The following is a 23,802-nucleotide window of genomic DNA, read 5'->3' as shown; positions in this document are numbered from 1 at the left end:
ACCTTGAATTTGTTTGTAGACCAAGTCACCGTTCCTCCTTGCTGCAGCGTGGGCATTTTCGTCGGCACTGAATAATCAACAGACATGCAGGCATAGTTGAAGGCGACCAGAACCTGTTGATCAACCGGGAAGTTTGCGTCGGCTGCTGGGAGCTAACGCAAGAGTGATGCTCACGAACTTCAGCAAAGAGTTTGCCTACATAAGAAATGCTGGAAGCCAGCAACACTTTCACCGTCATCGATTCTGCCGAATGCACTCCGACAACTCAAGCGCTTCAACCAGCTTTCGACGTTAATCCGAGCCTTCTGACACATGAACAAGAACAGTTCAGAAACCTGCTCCTGAATCGCAAGAACTTCTTTTCTTTATCATCAATAATACCACAGACCCCCGTCGCGAAACATCGAATCATAACAAAAGAGTGCGCCAGGTCACTTCATCAGAGTTTGTACAGAGTGTGGACGCGAGAATGCGAGGCCATAAAGAAACAAGTTGACAAAACGCTACATGACAATATTTCAGCCTTCAAAGAGTTCATGGGCGTCACGGGTGGTGTTAGTGAAGAAGAAGGACGGAACTCTATGCTTCTGCGTGGACTATCGAAGCCTCCCATAGATAGATGACACCCTAGATTGACTTCACAGTGCGAGGTGGTTTTCTTAGATGGACTTTAAGATCGGCTAGTGGCAAATTGAAGTCGACAAGAGAGACAGAAAAAAGACCGCCTTCATAACACTGGACGGCCTGTCCGAGTTCAAGGTCATGTCCTTTAGTCTCTGCTGTCTTTGTAGAGGGGGGCAATGCCACGTTCTTTTCTTCAAATTTTGTTATCAGCCCATTGCACTGTACGTAATTCTTAGCGCAAACTGTGCCTGCAGTGTTCGAGAAGTTCCGAACTGTAGTAAATAATTTCGTGAAAACCACAGCTACTCAGCGAACATCACAGATTATTCTGAACCCCACGTGGCCGCTAGTGATAACGCTAGAATATATGTCGGCACGTGTATGAATGCCGACGCACTTCGGGGCTTGTCAGTTGATCGACGGCCGACGCTCTGTTCACCGCTATCGGTGCCAGAGTGTATCGCTGTAATCTTGCTTTTCATTTTTTGGGCACATATTCGTCCCAAATAGTTTCATCTTCGATCTATAGTCTGCTCCCTTCGTCTACATCACAACCCAGTGACAATATTAAACTCTGAAACATAACTCACTAGCACTAAACCCAGCGAAACACTCGGTGGTAGGTGCCACTCACGCCTACAAAAACTAAATGGTATTTCTCCGTAGTTATTTTTGTGCATTTGTGCCTCGCATAGTGCTCTTCACAAAAATGGACGTCTCAATGTTCTTGACCTATGTGTGTTTAGTTTCAATATATTGTGAGTGCTGATTGTGTAGTTCATCTTCACCTGCGCATACAATTCATCGTGATCATCATCATCATCGTGTTCTCTCACTGCGTGTTCGGTTGATGGCTCGCGTAAGCCACGACTTGCTCTTGCAAAGCCTAGTCACGCTGCAGCAGGACAGCGCCGATTCTATACAATATTGTCACGGGGTCGTGATGACGATGAAGAAGCAGAGAGTACGTTGAAGATTAAACAGTTTATTTGGGCGAACCTGTGTTCGGTAAACGGAAAGACGGATCACAGTAGCAGGCTTGCACTGATAGCGGCGAACGGCGCGTCGATCGTCGATAAACTGACAAGCGGCAAAGCGCGTCGGCATTTATACACTTGCCGTTGAATGTTCTAGCATTATCGCTAGCGGTGATGAAGGCTCTAGAATAATTTGTATAGTTCGCGGAGTGGAGGTGATTTTATTGAAATGATTTACTGCACTCCTCAAGCTTCTCAAAGACTGCAGGCGCGGTTTGCGCTGAGAAGTACTTAGTGTATTGGGGTGATAACAAAACTTGAGAACAAGAACGTGGCTTTGCTTCCCTCTGAAAAAGGCATCGTCCCGATGCTTTAATGGAAGATGAAAGTACAACAATAATGCAAGAAAATACAATGAATAAATTACGGTGCAGCATTAATAAAAAAAACACTGTTTCAGTTTGTTGACGCGCATGAGACGGCTTGAGGCGCGCGACATAGACGACTTCAGGTCGCGATCGGCGTCATTGAGAGTTCGTGATGCTGTCGAGGACAACCTGGTAATCAAGTGGGCCAAGACGTCGAACCACTCTGTACGGACCGAAGTACCGTCGCAGAAGCTTTTCACTGAGTCCACGTCGGCGCATCGGCATCCACACCCAAACACGTTCATCGGGCTGGTATTCCACGAAGCGTCGTCCACGAGGCTGTCGGTCGTCTGTTGATTCCTGATACGGAGTCGCGCGAGTTGCTGGGCTTCTTCCGCGCGTAGAAGGTACTCACTCACATCGAGGTTTTCTTTATCGGTGACGTTGGGTAACATGGCATCAAGCGTCGTTGCTGGGTTCCTTCCATAGACCAATTTGTATGGAGATATCTGCGTTGTCTCGTGCTCCGCCTTGTTGTATGCGAAGGTCACGTACGGAAGAATGGCGTCCCACGTCTTGTGTTTGACATCGACGTACATTGCCAGCATGTCCAGGATCATCTTGTTTAGCCGCTCGGTGAGGCCATTGGTCTGTGGGTGGTACGCTGTCGTCCAGCGGTGGTTTGTCTGGCTGTATGCCAAGATCGCTTGAGTTAGGTCAACAGTAAATGCCGTTCCTCTGTCGGTGATGAGGACCTCCGGGGCGCTGTGACGTAGGACGATATTTTCGACAAAGAACTTGGCTACCTCGGATGCACTGCCTTTGGGCAGGGCTTTTGACTCAGCGTAGCGGGTGGGGTAGTGGGTAGCTACCACGATCCACTTGTTTCCAAAAGCCGACGTTGGCAACGGCCCCAGTAGGTCCATACCAATCTGCTGGAATGGTCTGCGAGCTGGTTCAATTGGCTGCAGAAGTCCTGCTGGCCTTGTCGACGGTGTCTTGTGTCGCTGACAGTCCCAGCAGGTCCAAGCATAACGAGTGACGTCGGTGGTAAGACGTGGCCAGTAGTACCTTTCTTGTACCCTCGGAAGCGTGCGGGAAACACTGAGGTGCCCTGATGTCGGATCTTGGGAAGTCCCGCAAAGAGCTCCTGCTTGACTCCGTGCATGAGGAACTGGAGCTTCTTTTTCTCAACCATGTTGGAGTCGGCGTGTCGAAAGAGCCGGGTCATCTCTTCGACGAAGACTGTTACGCTTTCATTAGGAAGTTGCACCCTTGTCTCCAGCAATGTGGCAGCCCTTTCCTTGCGGATGATGCTCGTGAACGTGCGCAGGATCATCGTCTGAAAAAGTTCCCAGGTTCGTAGTGTGGACTCGTGGTTTTCAGACCTCGTCTTCGCGATGTCTTCTAAGTAGAAATAGACGCAGCATAATTTTTCCTCGGGGTCCCAGGTGTTCAAGGCGGCGAGTCGGTCGTATATTTTGATCCAGCTTTCCAGGTCCTCGCCTGACGATCCATGGAACGTTGGGGGTTCCTTGGGCTGCCGGAGAATGACTAGGGCAGGCTGCACAGGGGCGGTCATTGTTGCTGTAGTTGATGTCGGGATTGGGGTCTGCCTGGCTGCTTCAGGAAGGGTCCCGTACTCTGGTTGTAGTCCCCTCTGCCTGCGGCTTGTTCGCTGTTCAGGGTTGGCGTCTGTGTCTTCTTTGCCACTTGGGCTGGGCTCGCGGCTTGAAGAGGGCGTCCGGAACATCAAAGAAGCAGCACCTCCACCAGATGTCAGAGGGTCGTGATGTCGACAAAGAAGCAGAGAGTACGTTGAAGAATAAACTGTTTATTTGGGCGAACCTGTGCCCGGTAAACGGAAAGTCTAATCACAGTAGCAGGCTTGCACTGATAGTGGCGAACAGAGCGTCGGCTGTCGATAAACTGACAAGCGGCGAAGCGCGTCCGCATTTATACACTTGTCGTCGAATGTTCTAGCGTTATCGGTTGCGGTGACGTAGGCTCTAGAATAATCTGTATACGTAATTCGCGGAGTGGGCGTGATCTTATCGAGATGATCTACTACACTCCTGAAGCTTCTCGAAGACTGCAGGTGCGGTTTGCACTGAGAATTACGTACTGTGTTTGGGCGATAACAAAACTTGAGAACAAGAACGTGGCAATATGTATGTGTTTCACATGTCAGACAGAGCTTCCAACTCTTCAGGACTTTTCTGCACTTTTTATGTTTGCCTGCTATTGAAATCCAAGGGTTTAAGTTCAGCACAAGTCTTATTAGGTGCTGATGGGCGTGAAATAACTGTGAGCAGTAAAAGTTGTTATTCTTTGTTTTTTCCGCAGCAAGCGCTGATGAACTCTGCCATTCTTATTCAAGAGAGTGGAAACTCAAAGCTCCGTCAACTGGCATTTGAAAGGTAAAAATCTAGTTTTTTAGTCAAATTCGAAAGATACGTTGTACTGGAGGCATTCTCTAGCATGCCACTATACAACTGTTTTTTAGTTATGCGAGTGCAATAGGCCAAATGTCAAAAGGCACTAGTGATCTCAGTAGGCACTTCACGGCTTGTAATCTCGATCTAAAATTTGAAAATCAATTTCAGAACACCATTTTGGGGTGAATATGGGGTGAATATCAGCACTCAAACTTTGTTACGTTTAACCATGCGAAGTCATCTGATCACGTAGAAATCACATCAGCGGTGCCTTGAGGCTCAGTGCTTGGGCCGCTTTTGGTTTTGGTTATTGTATAAGGGACGTAGCCACGATTATCATTAACACCCAATTTAAATTTGAAACTAATGCGGGCAACTGCGTACTCTGTGAAATCATCTCTAATACTCGAGATCAAGATGCGCTGATTACCATTTTTTTCATCGTTTTGTAACACGAGGGAAGCATGGTAATTGTCTAGTTACTGCGAAAAGACCAAAGTCATGACATTTCAAAATGATAAATGGCCACTTCATTTTGCATATACTAATTACGGTGTAACTTTAGTACGTATCATGGTGTTTAAATACATTAGTGTAACTCTCTAAGAAACAGTACAATATCTTTGAAAACAGTGGTATCTCCGACACACGTTAAGCAATAGACAAAGGGATGTGGATTGGCAGCACATAAGATTTTGGCCAAACTCGAATATAATATTTTACATTTAATAATTACGGTGTAAGTCTTGTATGTGTCAATGGAGTTTAAATACATTGGTGTAACTCTTCCAAGAAATTTAAAATGGCCCAGTATTTCGAAACAGTACAATATTTTTGAAAACATTGGTATCTCCAACACACATTAGGCAACTAGACAAAGGGATGTGGACTAACGGCATATAAGATTTTGGCCAAACTCGAATATAATATTTTGCATATAATAATTACGGTGTAAGTCTTGTATATGTCAATGGAGTTTAAATACGTTGGTGTAACTCTTTCAACAAATTTTAAATGTCCCAGTATTACAAAACAGTACAATATCTTCGAAAACATTGGTATCTCTGACACACGTTAGGCAACTAGACAAAAGAAAGGGAACTGATTGCGCATAAGATTTTGGCCAAACTCGAATCAGCGTTGGTTGTTTGGTGACCTGACCACACACATGACATAGCTCTTTCAGAATCTGTTGAAAAATAATACTGCCTATATTTCGTCCCTTTGACCAATGTTTCTCGTTACTTTGCATGCACATGTTTTATCACTGCAGTCCCTGTCCAACACCGGCACACTTGCAATCGTGTCACACTCCTGCATAAATAAGATGGTTCACACTGGTTCCAATGTTCAGGCACCCATATCCTTTGTTGAATCTACTGCTCATCGTACCCGGTGATTTGATTCTCTAAGTATTGTGCCCATTACATCAATTTAAAATTGTTTTCATTTTCTTTAGTTTGTCGCTGGCTTTTCTGCGGAACCTGCATTTTTGGAATGAGTGTGACGGTTGCCTGCGCACACTCGGTTCTGAATAATTGGAAAAAATAATTGCGTGAACACCATCATCATCAGCCTTACTATACACCCACTGCAGGGCAAAGGCCTCTCACATGATCCGCCAATCAACCCAGTCATGTGCTTTTTGCTTCCACGTTATACCTGCGAGCCTTCTAATCTCTACGGCTCACCTAATTTTCTGTCTTCCCTTCATGCATTTGAAGTACAATTTTATTCAACCAGTATTCTGTTTATTTGCTACGGAAAGAATCACTGAACAATCTTTTCCTGCATGCTCACATCAACAATTTTCACATCCTTGAATATAAATGCTACTCTCTTCTCCGGGATTTGAAGTTAGCTGCTCCTCATGGCTCCAAAATGGAAAATTTTGCTGCTCCAGATTGTTCCGAAGTGGAAAATTTAGGTGCTCCAAAGTGCTCTAAAATAGAACGTTTCACTGCTATAAAGTGCTCCAAAGTGCTTACAAGTGAATATTTTTCTGCTCCTGAAATTGCTCCAAACCGGAAGACCTCAGTGGCATCACTGTATTTCATATGTGTTTTCTACCACGCAGCCATGTAAAAGAAATCGGAATAGCACACTGTATGTTGGTTTATAACTATTATGAATTAGATAGTTACACTGGTACAATGTATCAAATAAGAAAAAAATACAAGGTACAGTTAAAAATAAGAAGTACCAAGGAGGTGGTAAGTCAAAACTGTTGAGAGATTCAGTGACAATGGACCTAAGAATTGTTTTCTGAAAGACCAGAAAAAATCCTTCAAGCGCTACAAGCGTGTTGAAAAATTGGCGTGCGTATTGCAGAATAAACAGCCAGTATGCACACACTGCTGCAAGTTCATTATCTGTACATGACAGTGAATCATTTTGAATGGTCCTCCATAAGCCTAAAAAAATCTGCCTCCTTCGAAGAAATTCTAATTGAAGGTCATACAAGATGTTTTTGGTATGTCGTCCTGTATTGACAAAGTGAAAACGGTATTCTGAGCGTAAGAATAAGCTATGCTGCTTTGCTTAAGTCTTGTACACTGCACCAAGTTGCTCTAGTAAACATGACAAGACAAAACAAGGTTAAAACATATTGGAAACGCTGTCTACTATTAGCCCCAGACTTCTGGGGAGCAAAAAAAAATTATTTTTTTATGTGTGCACTATAACTTTCATTCAAGCGGCAGATTGAAAATATATAGTGTATCCCACAAAATAAAGGGAGCCTAAAAAAATCATTTTCAAGTAATCACTTCAAAGAAGAGAAGCTATATTTGATTAACAGGTTGTGGTATTAATTTTATTTCTGAATTGTGAGCAAACACAATTGATAAACTACGTTCATTCTTGGGTAAAATACGAACAGATGAAATTCAATTATCACCGACACTCATATTTACTGCGCTCACGATGTTGACACAGATGAATAACCACATGTGTGTTGCCTATTGCTTCAGCGAAAATCCTGACGTTTCGTTATTACATGACTGCAAGCTTTGTGCACGCAATGAAAGAGCACAGAAGCTAACAGCCATCTCAGACCTGGGCTTACTACTTAGCAGCTATAACCGCCGCCACGTGCAGTACGCACAGCCGGACCGACTAAAGTCACGCTAACCTGTCCCTCCTTTTCACAGCACACACACCTTAATCACTCCCTTGCTTTTTCCCTTTTCATCTGTAGCTTTCCCGATGAGAAGGTGTGCGTTACGACAAACTGCCTTTCTCCTCACAATCGCACACTTTTCTATTCACCAACAGCGTATGTGTTCTATCCATAGTTGATATGCCAAGAAATTTACGTAAATCAAAACAGAGAAAATTCAAAGCCAGCAAGATAGTAATGTGTGCTGATTACCTCAATTATTCTCTACGATCTGATCTTCAGAAAGGTATTAGAAATATCACGCTGAAAAAAAAAAAAAAACTCCTCATAACATTCAATTTGACATAACTCGAAGTATACAAGCTCATAAAGAATAGCTTATTCATGCTATTTTGCTCTCACTCGCCAAAATTTCTTGCGCGGACATTGACCATCGAATTTCAGAACCGATTCAATTCATCGACTCAAATATTTGGCAGGAGCGTCCAATCTTTTTAATAAATAACAGTAGGAACTTAAACAATTTGCATCGTGCACGCTATTTAGGAATACAAGTACAGTCGAACACGGATATATCGAACACGAAGGGGATTGCGAATCAGTTCAATATATGAAAAATTCGATATAAAAATATACAGGAATTGAGAGTTTACCTGTAGCTGACCATTACCTACAATAGGTGCATTCAATGATGACAACTAAGTCAGCACAGGCTGCAACAGAATGAGTTACTTGTGTGAAAAAATAGCTTATTTTGGCTTGCTTCTTCATTTTCAAAATGAAGTTGAAGACGCTAGTCTTGATCTTACCAACCATGTCTAGTTGCGGCAGCCCGGTTCCCTTAATGTGGCCGATACAACGGTAAATGGACGCTGAACGCTGCCGCCATTTTGGTGGTGAAGTACGCACGTGTAGCCAGCACCTCGTCCAGACGATCCTCCTCGTCACATGTGAGCAGCCTGGGCATCCTGGGTCCCTACGGTCGCAGCTACTATGTCCTCATCAGTGAGGCTCGCAACGACCTGAACATTGCCGTCCGCTTCCTCGAAATGGTGTGCTGACACTTTGTGTAGAACTGCTCCCGGGAAGAGGGACGACAACTCACAAAAGGCGTAGTCTAAACGCTCGTCGTTGCCGTCCTCACCGGTTTCCGCAAGTACGGCCATCTCGAACCTGCCTTGCGGAAGCAGTTGATCACTGTGTTCGTCATCACGTCTTGCCAGCCATTGAAGATCTCCATGAGAAAAAAGTTCGCAGAATTTCCGGAAACACCGTCTCCCACTCCTGCATGTCCTGGTTGCTGACAGCTTTGCTTTAGCCAGAAATGGTTTTGCCTACAATGTTGTAGCACTGCTTAGATCGGTGAAACCACCCAGTGTGGTTGACAAAGTTGTCTTTACCGAGCACAGCGGCGAACCATTTGACCTTGACTATCGGCATCGGGCCATCCACCGGAATGTTCTTCACGCACACTTCTAAAAACCAGGCATAGAGTGTCTTTTCTACATTCCAGGGCACATAACCAGCTCCCGACGTTCGCTGCTCCGTCACCTTTGCCTTGATATCTGCATTGTTCTCCAACAAGGTACTCAGAGTGCTCCGTGGTATCCCGAAGTCGTCCGCAGCGGTTGAACATTTCTTGCCCGCCCCAACACGCTAAATAGCCTTCAACTTCATCACAAAGTCAAGGGTCTTGCGCTTATTGACGCTGGTCATAGCTACACGAGAAGTCGACAATTCAAGGAGTCCGCAGCAGCTTTGCACATCACGCACGCTAAATAGGAATGCTGCACATGCGTTGGTACGTAGGCGATGTGACAACGGAAGCAACAAATCGCTCACGAGGCGGTGGCTGCCTATGCGGGCAACAGCAAAAGACGCGAGCTGTGATTGGCTAATCAAAATTCCCAAAACAGCAACAATAAATTTGAAAAAAGACGAAAGGAGGAGGACGTTGGCTCTTTGGTTCTAGCTCTCCGAGCTGACAGGTATGCGGAGAAAGCATGAGGAAGAAAGAGAGAGAGAAAAACATGAAAAAAAGGGAAGAAAAGTCATTCCGTAAGTTAGGGACTGTGCAGTCTGAGCCCTCTCGCTCATACTTTTCTTCAAACGTTTCGGGTTTTGACGGAGGCGTGGTGCCGCGTGGAGGTCACCAGGCACTGCGAATGCCAAAACGCTCTTTCTAACTCGCGCGCGGAGTGGGGCTGGTGCAGAGATGTGAGGCGCGGCGAGTGCTAGGCCCACCTTGCAGCTCGCGCGGTGTCCGATATGTCCGAAGGCGGGTAAAAATGCCATTTGACATAAACATGGGAATTTCTATACATTTACAGAGAAATTTCACGAGGACAGCTTACGAGTTCAATATACTCAAAAATTTGGTATATGTGGGTTCAATATATTCATGTTTGACTGTATAGAAAGCACGCGAGAAAGTTCTAATTTCCAGAACACTCAAGGTCAATACACCCAAGACTCTCTACGAAACAAGTGACACTGTTGAACCAATAAAACTACATACACGACTCACTAATACACCCATGTTATAAATGTGCATGCTATGAAAAGCTATGTTCGCTGTAAAACGTTCAGAATCACCGAGGGTTTCTGTGCTGAGTGAAGTTAAACCGCATCTTTGGCGAACAAGTTCAACTGTGCACGGCGAACTCGTTCGGCCACTTTCTCATTCCACTTGATAGCACTTCGAACATGAACACGTAATTTTTGTTGTTGTGCATGCGCATGAGATTACTAAAGGCAAATGCAGTCAGAATGTAAACATTAAGGCTTGCGACCGTTCAAGAGAATTTGAAAAGGCATAGCTACAAGTACAATGGTGAAACATGCAGGCGCGCGACGCACGTCTATGGCACTCGAATCACATAAATCAAACAAAAATGCACGAGCAGTAGTCATACACAAATACGTACAGTTAATATTAGCTTGAAACTTAGTTGCGTAGCAAAAAGTACCAACCTTACGATAGTACAAGCGCACATTCTCAGGATTTAAATACAGTGCAGTCCACTTATAACGATATCGAGAAAACCTAAAAATATGATCGTTATAACCGGTGATCGTTATATCTGGACTGCCGCCAAAAAATCGTCGCCGGACGTACCTTTTGTAGCTCCAGGCTTCATTTCGCTATTTTCACCAATTAATAAATATTGTAGATAGTAGGATGTCAAAAACAAGACTTTATTTCTTACTCCGAAGAACGCATGACGGGTTCGCTGAGGAAGAGAGACTGACCGACGGCGGGGTGGGAGCAGTGGGAGGAAGAAAGCACAGCCAGAGGTACACAGCCGGAATGCCAACGAGGCCCCGCCCCGATGCCGCCGCGCCGCTTTGCTTTTCGCTTTTTTTTATTTTCTCTCTCTTATCGCTCTGGTTGCTTGCCGTTGTAGAAGGCGGGGAGCCGCGGAGCGCGGCGCTTTGCTTTTCGCAATTTTTTTTTTTTTAATTCTCTCAGCCTCTTCGCGGTCGACGCGCGGCGAGGCGCAAAACGTGACACAGCTGGCGCCATCTGTAGCGCGTCGCACCAACTCGCGACGCTCTCCTCGGCTTTTTGCACGGCTGGGACGCGCTGCCAGCGCTGTGCTGCAGTGGCGGCAGGTACTCGCCTACGCTAACTTTTCGTCTTGTCTCGGCATAGTTCGTTTCAGAGGAACTTATCAATCTAAATGTTACGATTATTCTGAATGAAACATGCCGTCCACGGCAAACTTTTCATCGTTGTATCCGATATGCGGTGGATAACATATCGTTATATATGGTTTTTTTCCCCATAGCCCCAATGCATAAAATGAGACTGTTAGGTCGACCCATCGTTATAACCGATATATCGTTATATGTGGTATCGTTATAAGTGGACTGCACTGTACTTACCTATATGCGTTTACACGGCTCATTGCAAACCTCTGCGCCTCGGCTTTCGAGCTGAAGAATTAGTTACTGGAGCTCCCAACAAATAAGCAGTTAAACAAATAAGTGGTCACTTGCCTGTAATCCGCATCATCAGAGCAGTACTTGGGACAGAAGAAAATGAAACGCGGCAGTTGCTTATTTCATGCAGACAAAGAAACCTTTTTCCGAAGAGTTTGACCGTTTTGCTTGGAGGTGTGGTACAGTCGGAAGACAATGTATCGGCGGCATTTCAGATGATGAGGCGCTCAAAAGCGACCTTTAACTTCCAACGTGCTCACGGCAAGCGACGTACAAGCTAACAAAATGTCACAGTTTCGCCAAAAGGGCAAAGTGCGCAGCAGCTTTCTGGACTATTATCATACTTGACCATTCATGGTGCTTCCAGTCGACATTCTCGTGTCACATTTGTGGGCTGGTTATGTGTATGCGCACAAGGTCACCTGTATAAATTGGCCCGGATGCGTTGCGCATTGCAAGTTGGCCGATAATCGATTTCCTGCCTATATTTCAGCTGTGTGCCTTGTGTTTAACCTCAAAGTACGTTAGGTTTTAGGTGAATGAGCATTTTCAGTGTAATTTTTTTGACGACCTCTATCATTTTAACCAGAGCCGTCTTGCCTAGACGAAAAACGGCCGAAGACGTCTGTAAAAGCCTCAAACAACTTGACTTACTGGAATACAAAAGTGCTCTAAAAAAAGAATGCTGATGTTTTCTACTAGTTGCAAAAAATACGGTCTCGGAAAAGCAGTACCTATGCTTTACACTATTCGCCTGACAAGTCAATCGAGAACGGAGTGCGAAAATTTACAGCAACATCACTTTCTGTCTTGCATTTCCCACTTTTTTAGCACTCTCCTGATTGTTCTTTTTTTTTGTGTGTGAAAAAAAAAACGGTATTCTCATCACAATATGAAACATTATTGCTCTAGCCATCACGTTCTGATTATGAGCGATATAACCCAAAAGATGCAGTGGCAACCACTCCAACTTTTCAAGCACAATCCAAAAGAGATTACCAACTATGGGGTTTTCGTGAAATGCCTCCAGACAGCCTTCTCAATTGCTTTTAATGTATAAAAGAGGCTACGTAAAAGATGTAAGCAGATGATGTAAACACCTCATCTGAGTGATTGCACTTTTGTGTAGTATGGGCGTGGCTGCCCCGGAGGTACTTGTAGAGATGCTAGGTGCTCTTTACACTTTGTCACATATTTAATTTTTCTGCGAACGTACCAGATGTAGTGCACTCACAGTGTGTTAAAGGTGGACTATGCTTCACTAAGAAGAAGTGATACCCACATAGGCCCCTCCCTGTTACCTGCTATAAGGTTGAGAAATGATAACGCTGCAATCGAGAAAAGTATCTACTGCTGTAATATGAAGCAAATGTAACAAAACATGATCACTGGTAGAAAATGACCACTTATTATCAATTGTATTGCTTCATGAGAGAAATATATAATAAAACAAAAATATCTTCTTCTTTGAAGGCAGTGCAACATTTGGAAATTGATCGAATGTCACTGTGATGCAACTTTTCAAGTACCGAGAGCATTGTTCGTCACGTGCTTTTCATCGTGCTGTGCTATTTCTGGCGGCTCCTCCAAACTGGCAACTAGGTATTCGAAGAATGCTATACATGTTAGGAGGGATTGGCGCCTTGGTTATGAACATCTTGGCTTCGATATATATTTTGGAATCGCTGGGAACAAGGGCGGAAGGGTACCGGGCACGAGCTCCCACTTTTCGCATAAGATCAGAACTTCTTGACCGAATAACATGACGATAGTGCAGTAGCATGTCGTCATTCTCAAATCGACGTCATAGACATTGTGTTTGGCAGTGAGATTTTTGTCTTTGGGACGCAAGGCTTGCTCTCACTTTTTGAATTGCGTCTGATTTCTTTGGAGGTCTGTCATGATCAACATTATTTGCTTTATACACCAATAAAGACCAAATTATGGTACGCAAATGATTTAATTCAGCATCCCGGATTTAAAAATTTGGCTATACTAACATGGTCTCAACTTGTTTCGCCTGTCCACTCACATTCTTGGGTATTTGTTGCAGGTTACAACTACCTTTCAGTGTGTGCCTTGATCATGTGCTCAAATTACGTTGTCGAATAAACGACTGTCTCTTCATTTATTCAGTAAAAGCTCGTTAATTCAGATTTCACGGGACCGGAAAAACTGTCCAAATTAACCGAATGCCGAATTAACGAATGAACAGGGAAAACAACATTTAAAATCAAGCTGCAGAAGCATACCTTTATTTGTTGAAGTATTTTGTAATTGTCGTCTGAGTTTTCGCGCAGATTCCGGCTGACATCACAATTTTTTTTAACTGTTCCAAATGGCCAACAGCACGCAAGCTGTCGGGAGTGTTCAGGCAAGCGTCCTCTAATATTAACAGCGCCTCCGAGACTTCCCGTGAGGTGCGATGAGGTCGCGGCTCTATCGCCTCGCATGATTCTTCGTCGGAATTGTGGTCTTCATGGGCGCCCGTGACATCATTAATAATCTCTTGATCGGTCAGGAGACCACTCGTGGTGACACCATGATCAATCGTGATGTAGTCCTGAAAGGTCACATCTGTGGGAAGGACAGCATCGAAAGTCGGGCAGTCATCGTCGGTGGACTCAGCTGACACCTACTCGATGCCATCGTCAGCTACTGCTGCATGCTCGGGCCTCACAAAACCGCTGTGCCGAAAACAGTTGGCGATGACTTGCGGCGGAGTGTTTTTCCACACGTGGGCGATGATGTGCACTGCGCCGAGTAAGTCCACTTGATACAACTTTCCAGCTTCTGAGCATAGGATCATTCGCTCTAGCAGGTGCTTGCGGTACTTCGACTTCACGTAGTGAATGATACCCTGGTCCATCGGCAGAAGAGCAGGCGTAGTGTTGGGCGGCAAAAAAAAACTACTTTGATGCTCTTCAGTTCGACTGTAGAGTTATGGGCACTGCAGTTGTCAACAACCATAATTATCTTGCGGTCCTTCGATGTGAAGTGCTGGTCCAACTGCTGCAGCCAGCCGCGAAAAATGTCCGATGTCATCCATGCCTTCCTGTTCGCTGTGTACTCGACAAAAAGGCTTTTGACGTTCTTAAAACAACGTGGCTTCAGCGCCTTCCAGACGACAAGTAGTGGCAAGCGCTCCGTGCCAGTCATATTGGCGGCAAGAAGCACAGTTATCCTTTGCTTGAACTTCTTGCCACCAATGCACGCGTCCCCTTTGAAAGTCACCGTCTTGTCGGGCAGAGCTCTGAAAAATAGAGCAGTTTCATCTGCATTGAACACGTCACGTGGTTCATATGCGGCGATGTGCTCCAGCAGCTTCACATTTCTCCACTTGGTGGTCACGCTTTCGTCAACACTGGCCTTTTCGCCGCACACACTCCTGAAGACAAGTTTGTGTCTCTCTCGAAACCTTGCAAACCACCCTTCTAACGCTTTGAACGATTCTATGTTCATCATTGCAGCGTACTTCTCACCTTGCGCCATGATGAGAGGTCCGCTCAAAGGCAGATGCGCGTTGCGACAGTCAGTAATCCACGGAGCAAAGCTTCTTCGAACTGAGGATGAGCTGCGGTTCGCAACCGCTTTCTAGAGGCATGAAACTTCTCGCTTTCGAAGGCTTGTCGCATCTGTTGTTCATTTTTCGCGTACGTTCCCAACGTGCTCCGCTTCACGCTGTCCTTGGTCATAACCTGCTGTCGCGATTCGCCGTTCTTCAGTGCTTCCGAAATATCCACTTTAGTCGCCAAGTTCTTCGCGTCGTAGTTCTGCCGCTTTTTCGGCGTTGCCATCATTGTAGCACACGATGAGGGTGGCATGCAAATATGGTCACAATGGAAGAAAAAAAGAACTCCGCAACCGTTGTCAGATAGGAAGGAGACGCAGCGCCAAAACGCTTTGTCCCAGAGTCACACTTAACTCATCAACCCATCATCATCCTACGTCTGTCCCGGTTGCGCCTCCCCCCAGGGTTGTGTGGGGGGAAGATTTGTTTCGGGCAGACGGCCATGCCCTGGCAAGGGAGCCACCGTTCGGCGCCAGGCGCCAAACAGACGCGGCACGACAACACAAGGGAAAATGGCGTCGGAGGCGCTGAGTGGAGAAGAAAGAAGACGCCGACGTTCGGTGACGCTGCGATCGCCCCCACTAGTTGATGATGATGGCGATGCCACTCAGGTTTTGGTTTCACTCTAGTGGTGCCAGCGCTGCTTTATCACACTTTTGTGTAGCAGCAGCCGTCAACATTTGTCCAAATTAAGCGGTGCGGAGCCAAATTCCAACGAAATAACGAAGGTTTGGTCCCATAGATTAACATGCACTTTGGCCGGGACAAATAGAGCTCTCCGAATTATCCGATTTCCAAATTAACGGGTGTTGAATTAACGAGCTTTTACTGTATTTATTTTATTTATGCTCTGTATATTGTTTGTATTCGGTAGCGTTAAAGGGCTCGTTTGACAGAAATTCGGATGTTGGTGTCTCCGGTTGTGCGCGTGAAATCACCTTCTCTGTGAAAAGAAAAATCAGAAACCAGCCACTAAAACAAATAATAAAGAATTTCAATACGAGTAGGAATCGAACTAAAGCTCTCTGCACGGCAATCAGGTGTTCTACTACAGAGGCTCACCAATGATTGAAACTGATTCTAACAAAAAAAAAAAAAAAGTCACAGCTTTGAAATGAACGGCGATAGCAACAAATTGGACGGTCACGTGCAGAATGGCAAGCAGATCTAAACGGGCCCCGCGTTTCTCACGCACAAATGACACTCAAAACGTATTCACAGGTAGAGATGAACATGAATACCGTATTTTCCAGTTTATAAGTCACACCCTTGTATAAGTCGCACTCCCCTCAAAATAGCAGTTTTTCTGAAAAAAAAACGTATATAAGTCGCACCGGTGCATAAGTCGCACCGGTGTAGAAGACGCACTTGCTCATTCGACCACCGACATTTAAGTATCTCGTCGTGACAATGCATTGCAAAAATGGATGCTTGCGACGGCCAACGCTTTTGCACGTTTCTAGCTATCGGCAGTCACGCGTGCGAGCGCTTTTAAACACACATAAAAACAATACTTTCAGAAGTACCTTTATTATTCCGATAGCTTGGTGACGTTTATTCAAAGCCATCGAAGTCGTCTTCCTTCGAGTCGCTCACGAACAATGCAGCTACTTCTGGTTGCAGTACTGCTGGCACATCACTGTCGTCCTCCGACTCGCTCGAATCGGACTCTTCAACGTCGCCATCGGCCGCGCAGGGGGTCAAACCGGCCTTGCGAAAGCCCACCACAATGGTCTTCGCAGAAATTGACTCCCAAGCGTCACTCACCCATTTCGCCAAACTCTGCGCGTCTCATGCGCCCCGTTTTTGTGAAGCTGTGTTCTCCCTCCGACATCCACGTTTCCCACGAACGTCGCAGAACTGCCTTGAAGCTGCGGTTGACAGAAATGTCAAGCAGCTGAAGCATCTTCGTCATGCCGCCGGGAATAATCACTGGCATACAGTTCTTTGAACTGATCTTTTTCTTGACAATATCGGTGATATGTGCCCGCATACTGTCCATTACCAGCATTCCTGGCTTCACGTGGAAGAATCCGTCTGGTCGACGGGAAAAACAGCGGTCAAGCCACACACTCATCATTCCCTCGTCCATCCAACCTTTTGTGTTCGCCTGAATCACCACTGTAGGAGGGAAATTATCCTTCGGCAAGGTTTTTCGCTTAAATATTAGCATGGGAGGCAGCTTTGTGCAGTCCGCGCAGCAGGCGAGCACAACGATGAAGTGGGACTTCTCGTGGCCTGTTGTCCTCACCGTGACAGTTTTCTGGCCTTTTTCGGCGATGCTTCTCCCAAGCGGGATGTCGAATGTCAGCGGCACTTCATCCATGTTAACGATGTGGCTCGCGCTGACATTCTTCTTCGCAACTTCCTTCCTCACGAATGAGCTGAAGTTGTCCAGTTGCACCTGAAAGTCGTCGGGCAGCTTCTGGCACACTGTCGTCCGGGCTCTCATAACCAGCTGATTCCGTCGCATAAAGCGGAAACATCATGACGGACCACCATTGAATCCCGTAACATTGCTCTCCGCTGCTAGAGCCTTCGCCTTCAGGCGCAGCTCCACTGTTGACAGCCCTCTTCCTTCGGCTCGTTGTTGCAGTACTCACATGCGCAGGCTACGCTCGAGGTCCGGCCAGCTCGCCTTCTTGCTGCGGTTGGCCTTCTTTGTCGACTTCATCGTCCGGAGGACGCTGTGGGCCTTGCGCTAGTCACGGATTATTTTTTCACTGACGTCGAATTGCCTCCCTGCTTCTCTGTTCCCGTGGTTTTCGGCAAATTCAGCAGCGCGCAGCTTGAACTTGGCGTCATAGCTTCACCGACTTTGCTTTCCAAGCGGCGCCATGGTTCGCGAGATTCTACGACGCTGCCGGCTCTGTGCTATGACGCACAACACAACACACGGGATGCGCGCAGCAACACCGACACAGCGAGTGCAATCACGGAGGAAGGAAAGGTAAGGAGAGGCCCTGACGTCACTCGTTGTGAAGCCGCGATGAAGCCGGAAGTCGGCCATATTGACTAGGCAAATTCTCCTCTCTTGTTTACATATGAATGCGAAGCAGAAGGCGCGACTCCCTCTCCGGCTCGGAAAGCACGTGGGCTGCACAGCGCGTGTGTCGTGACGATCCGAAATTAATGGAACTGGGCTCATCACTCTGAGCCAGCGGGACACCTTCAGCGAAATCGCTTCATCCGAGTAATAACAGGGAGTAACAGCTCGCCGACAACGAAGCAACTACGAGAGAACGCGCGCTAGATGCACTGACAACGGCGAGTGCTTTCACGTCATTAATTTAGCAACTGTACAGACAACACGATCGGTCGTGCGCCTTCTACGGTTGCATTCCGCCACGCGGCCGACACAGCGTCTTGCCACTGTGTCCGTGTTCCGCGTGAAAATCACCGGCGTCAGCATTCTGCGACCGTGGTGACTGAGCACGGTGCTAGTGACAGTTGAACATGGTTGCTGTTACGTTGAGATTACATGCAATGCTGGTGGAGAGTGTACCAAGCGGAACAGAAAAGGTGTTTTAATACGCACATGCAAGTTGTTACTGTACACACACAACACGAAACTACGTATGTGCACATGGTCCTCACGGCGTCTTGCTGGGCTCAACAGCGCCGTCCGTTGTCACAAGCAGGAGCACTGCTCAACCGTCACTGACCTGCGAGGCGTTCGTCGTCATTCAGCTTCATCATGGCGCCCAACGCAATTTCGCTGAACACTAACTGCTTCATCCGCGTCATCCGCCGCACGACACATGGATATGCACTTGTTCTACGCACTGTTGAAACCCCGTGATGAACAAAAGGATTTGTAAACGTTGCTAAGAGTAATGTAACAGCTAGGAGAACACTGCGTAACCAATAACGCGGCGCAGAGCACAGATATTGTCCGCCACGGCTCAGCACGAGACCTGGGGAGGCACACATTCCGCCGCCAGCCGTGGCCGCTCACTGCTGGATCAGCTCCACTGCGCAACACGTAATCATAGCAATGCCACCATTGTGCCTAGTGAATATGGCCACCATGATGTCATTTCCGCCACACTTTTTACGCCCTGCGCCGGCTGGGCATGCCCTCTCTTTACCTTTTTCCTTCCTCCATGAGTGCAATGAAAACGTTATGGCGGACGGAAGGGACGGTAAAAAAAGTGGCTCTGAAATCCAAACTTGCTTTCTATAATTTATAATTTAAAAAATACCTCCACATTTTCACCCCTCTGATTATTTTTTTGTGCAAAACTACATAGCTGCGTTATTTTTAGGGTGTTAACTTACCGTTAATCTTACTTTCTTTTTAAATGTGGTTTCTGTGCATCGCAGAAGGCGGTGAAGCGCCGTAGACGCCATTTTGATGCCCGCTTGACGTAAACAGCGCCACCCAAGCCGTGGCATCCAACTCGATTTTGAATGTATATAAGTCGCATCGTTGTATAAGACGCACCCACGAAAAATTCAGAAAAAAACCGCGGCTTATACACCGAAAAATACGGTAAGCATCTTAGTTGTTGCTTTGCTGTGTCTGAAAAGCGCTTCCTTTTCGCAAACGGAGACTATGCGATGATTGCAGTGACCTTTGTACACCTGGTAACTACAACAGAATCGTTCGAGGGAAAACCCTAGGCCAGCTAAGATGCACGATCCTCCTTACCGTTACATAAGGGTGCAAGAGAGAGCGTCCACCCCCTCCTCTTCATGGGGCAAAGTACGTGTGGAAGAGCGCAAGCCGCCACGTCGTGACGATGTGGCGATGTGCGATCATTGCGCCATCTTGCTGGTAATGCTGAAAACACAGTAGTTCTCCCCGAGATTTCTATCAACAGCTGTAAGTTATACTTACAGCTGTTATACTTACAGCCCTTTATACTTACCGGGAAAATGTATTGTCATGGGGTCATGACGTGGACAATGGGAGCAGACTCCAGGTTGAGAGAGAAACTGTTTGTTCGGTCCGAACTTGTGGCCGCGGCCGCGAAAAATGAAAGTAAGACCCTGGCACTGATAGCGGTGAACAGAGGGTCGGCTGTCAATCAACTGACAAGCGGCGAATCGTGTCAGCATTTATACACTTGCCATCAAATATTCTAGCGTTATCGCAAGCGGTTACATACGTTCCAGCATAATCTGTAATGTTCACAAAGTGGGCGCAATCTTAACAAAATTATATACTGCCATTCGAAAGTTTCTCGAACAGTGTAGGCTTGGTTTGTGCTGAGATTTATTGGCAGTGAAACGATGCGATAACAAAACTTAAGGACGCAACATGCATCACACTACTTAGAAAAAGGCATCGTCCTGATGCTTAAAAAATACAAGAGCAAGATGCATGCAAGAAAAAAAACAATAAAACAAAAAAGTACGACAAATAGGCATTAGCAACAAAGCACAATTATAGAGAAACAACGAATAATACAGTCAATATGTTAGTTACGCGCAAGAAACGCTTTGAGGCGCACAACATGGACGACTTCAGGTTGTGCACGGCGCCGTTGAGAGTTCGTGATTCGTGATGCCGTCGGGGACAACCTCGTAGTCGAGTGCGCCGAGACGTCAAACTACCCTATACGGTCCGAACTACCGTCGAAGAAGTTTTTTGCTCAGTTCTCGTCGGCGTATCGGCGTCCATACCCAAACGCGCTCTGTGGGCTGGTATTCTACGTAGCTTTGTCGAAGGTTGTAACGGAGGCTGTGCTATCTCTGCTGATTTTTGATGCGCAGGTGGGCGAGTTGTTGAGCTTGTTCGGTGCACTGGAGGTAGAAAGCCACGTCGTTGTTTTCTGCGTCACTGACGTTGGGTAGCAGGGCATCGAGCTTCGTGGCGGGGCTCCTTGCTTGTACGGCGTCAGATGCGTCATTTGTTAGACGGCTGTGTTGTACGCGAAGGTCACGTACGGAAGGATTGCATTGCATGTGTTGTGTTCGACGTTGACGTGCATGGCTAGCATATCAGCGATGGTCTTGTTGAGACGCTTGGTGAGGCCGTTGGTCTGTGTATGGTAGGTGGTGGTCCAACGGTGACTTGTATGGCTGCACCTCAGGAATGCCTGAGTTTGGTCCACCGTAAAGGCCATACCTCCGTTTGTGATGAATACCTCTGGAGCTCCGTGATGCAAGACGATGTTCTCGATGAAGAACTTTACTACCTCAGTGGCATTGCCTTTGGGCAGAGCCCTTGTGTCGGCGTAGTGGGTGATGTAGTCAGTCGCTACGATGATCCATTTGTTTCCGGAATTTAATGTCGGGAACGGCCCCAGTAAGTCGATGCCTATTTGCGAAAACAGCCGGCGAGGTGGCTCGATAGACTAGAGAAGTCCGGCTGGCCTAATATTCAGAGTCTTTCATCGTTGGCAGTCTCGACATGTCCGGACGTAAAGAGTGGCGTCGGTGGCAAGTCATGGCCAGCAATACTTTTCCTGCATTCTCGCGAGTGTACGGGAAACACCGAGGTGTCAAGTCGTCGGGTTGCCGTGTACAGCATCCAAGACTTCTGGACGTAAAGCTGAAGGTACTACAAAAAGGTAGTTGGCCTGATGTGGTGAAAAGTTTGTCTTAATGAAGATGCCGTTTTGCAAAAAAAAAATGAAGCCAGTCCTCGCTTAAATACCTTTGGAACAATGGCAGCCTTGCCCTGTAGGTATTCCACAAGGCCCTTGATTTCAGGGTCTGCACGCTGTCGTTTTGCGAAATCGACACTTAAGGTTTTCAGGAGGCAGTCGCCATGCTTGTTGTCCTGCGGCGGCGGTTCAACGAGGGCGTGAGACAGCAGTCGGCTTCAGAGTGCCTTCGCCCTGACTTGTAAACGACGGTGATGTCTAATTCCTTAAGCCGCCGACTACACCGTGCGAGGCGACCTGAAGGGTCCTTCAAGTAAGCTAGCCAACAGAGGGCATGGTGGTCGCTCACAACTTTGAAAGGCCTCCCGTAAAGATAGAGGCGAAATTTAAAGGTAGCCCAGATAACAGCAAGACACTTCGTTTCTTTTGTGGAATAGTTGACTTCCACCTTAGATAGCGACTGGCTCCCATAACTGATGACCCTTTCAAGTCGGTTAATCTTCTACACCACGACGGCTTCCAGCCCTACACTGCTTGCGTCGGTGTGGATTTTCATGTCGGCGTTTTCATCGAAATGCGCAAGTATCGGCGATGTCTGCAGGCGTCGTTTTAGCTCCTGAAATGCTTCCTCCTGCGGGGTTTCCCTCTTGAACTCGAGGTCGGGCTTTTTAAGGTTAGTGAGTGGCCCGGCGATGCGGGCAAAATTTTTGACGAAATGCCCGTAATAGGCGCAGAGGCCGAGAAATCAACGAACGACGTTCTTGTCAGCGGGTGGCGGGAATGCACCGATGGCTGTTGTCTTCTGCGGGTCGGGGCGTACTCCAGACTTCCTTATCACGTGTCCCAAGAACAACAGTTGCTTGTAGGCAAAGTGGCACTTTTCTGGCTGCAGAGTGAGTCCGGAGGTTTTGGTTGGTTGAAGTACGAATTCGAGGCGCTGGAAGTGTTCTTTGAAGCTTGACGAAAACACAACATCAAGATCAAGGTACACGAGGCAAGTCTGCCACTTCAAGTCAGCCAGGACTGTATCTCTGACTCGTTGGAAAAGAAAGCTACGTTTGTGTGTTGGCAGTGCCATGCTTTTATTAGTGTCACAGATGTGGGGCCACGCTGCAAATGGAGGGCACTTTGTTGAATAGTTTTCTGTGGTATCCGTGTATGCGTCCTTGTTATTCACTTTTCCTTTTCGATGCCATGCGCATGTGCGTAGTTTCACTACGGGCACATGGTGTGGCCTCCGGCGACGTCCAGCATTGCTTTTTTTTTTATTGTGATAGTAACTATATGGACAGTCTTGGCTGGGTTTGCCGAGCAAAGACCAAAGTGCATGACCCTGAACTCTCATAAGCCGTCTGGTGTTATGATCGCAGTCTTTTCTCGGTTTCGCTCGTCTACTTCAATCTGCCAATAGCCTGTCTTGAGGTCCATCGAAAGGATTTGGCGTTGCGTAGTTGATCTAGGACGTCGTCTATTCGAAGGATCGGGTATACGACCTTCTTCATTATCTTGTTGAGTCGGCGATAGTCAAGGCAGAAGCGTAGTGTCCCATACTTTTTTCTTATTAACACCACCAGTAATGCCCATGTAATCTTTGAAGGCTGAATAATGTCGGCTATGTCGGCTATTCCTCTGGCGAAGCAAATTTTGCGGTTGATCGGTCGCCTTCAAATTTTGAGGTTCTGGTCGCCTTCAATGACGCCTTGCATGTCTGTTGATTCTCAAGTGCTGACCAAAATGCTGGAGCGAGGAAAAACGGTGACTTCCAGCACATTCAAGGCGTTCCTTCCTGGCGGCATGTGAGGCGGCAGTGCTTTTTCTGTAGATAGTGTTATTGACTTTGTTCTCAGGTCGATGACGGCACCCTGGAGGCTTAAGAAGTCTATACCAAGGATGGCACTTCTTGAGCAATGCTATAGCACGATGAAGCTTGCAAGATAAATCTTGCGGTTAGTGCTGACTCTGGCTGTACAGGTTCCTGCCGGCGTAACTAGGTGACCTCCAGCTGTATAGATTTCGAGGCCTTCCCAAGGTGTCCTAACTTTCTTCAACTTCGCAGCGAACGCCCCACTGATGGTGGAATAGTTGGCTCCAGTATCAACGAGAGCAGTGACGAGGTAGCCGTCAAATATTACGTCGAGGTTGCTAGATCGTCGTCTTGCATTGCAATTGGGTCGTGGCTTTATATCACGGCTGCGGCAGTT

General features: G+C 46.7%; 1 protein-coding gene and 1 long non-coding RNA gene across 3 annotated transcripts in view; one reads left to right on the top strand and one right to left on the bottom strand.

Moving 5' to 3' along the window:
- The window catches only part of LOC142796226 (uncharacterized), a 45,653-nt gene extending 33,971 nt beyond the window's left edge, over nt 1-11,682 (bottom strand). The window contains exon 1 of the long non-coding RNA XR_012893634.1: nt 11,417-11,682. This is a non-coding gene — a long non-coding RNA (uncharacterized LOC142796226). The remainder of the gene's footprint in view (nt 1-11,416) is intronic.
- The window catches only part of LOC119169114 (protein O-mannosyl-transferase Tmtc3), a 488,628-nt gene that overhangs the window by 352,969 nt on the left and 111,857 nt on the right, over nt 1-23,802 (top strand). For both annotated transcript variants that reach the window (XM_075886398.1, XM_037420216.2), the window contains one exon: nt 4,316-4,389. In XM_075886398.1, the coding sequence (XP_075742513.1) occupies nt 4,316-4,389 (74 nt within the window). The remainder of the gene's footprint in view (nt 1-4,315; nt 4,390-23,802) is intronic.

Source organism: Rhipicephalus microplus, chromosome 2 (assembly GCF_043290135.1).
Source record: "Rhipicephalus microplus isolate Deutch F79 chromosome 2, USDA_Rmic, whole genome shotgun sequence".
NCBI classification, from domain to species: domain Eukaryota; kingdom Metazoa; phylum Arthropoda; class Arachnida; order Ixodida; family Ixodidae; genus Rhipicephalus; species Rhipicephalus microplus.
The sequence above is the reverse complement of the archived record's forward strand: the minus strand, read 5'-3'. Positions and strand labels throughout refer to the sequence as shown.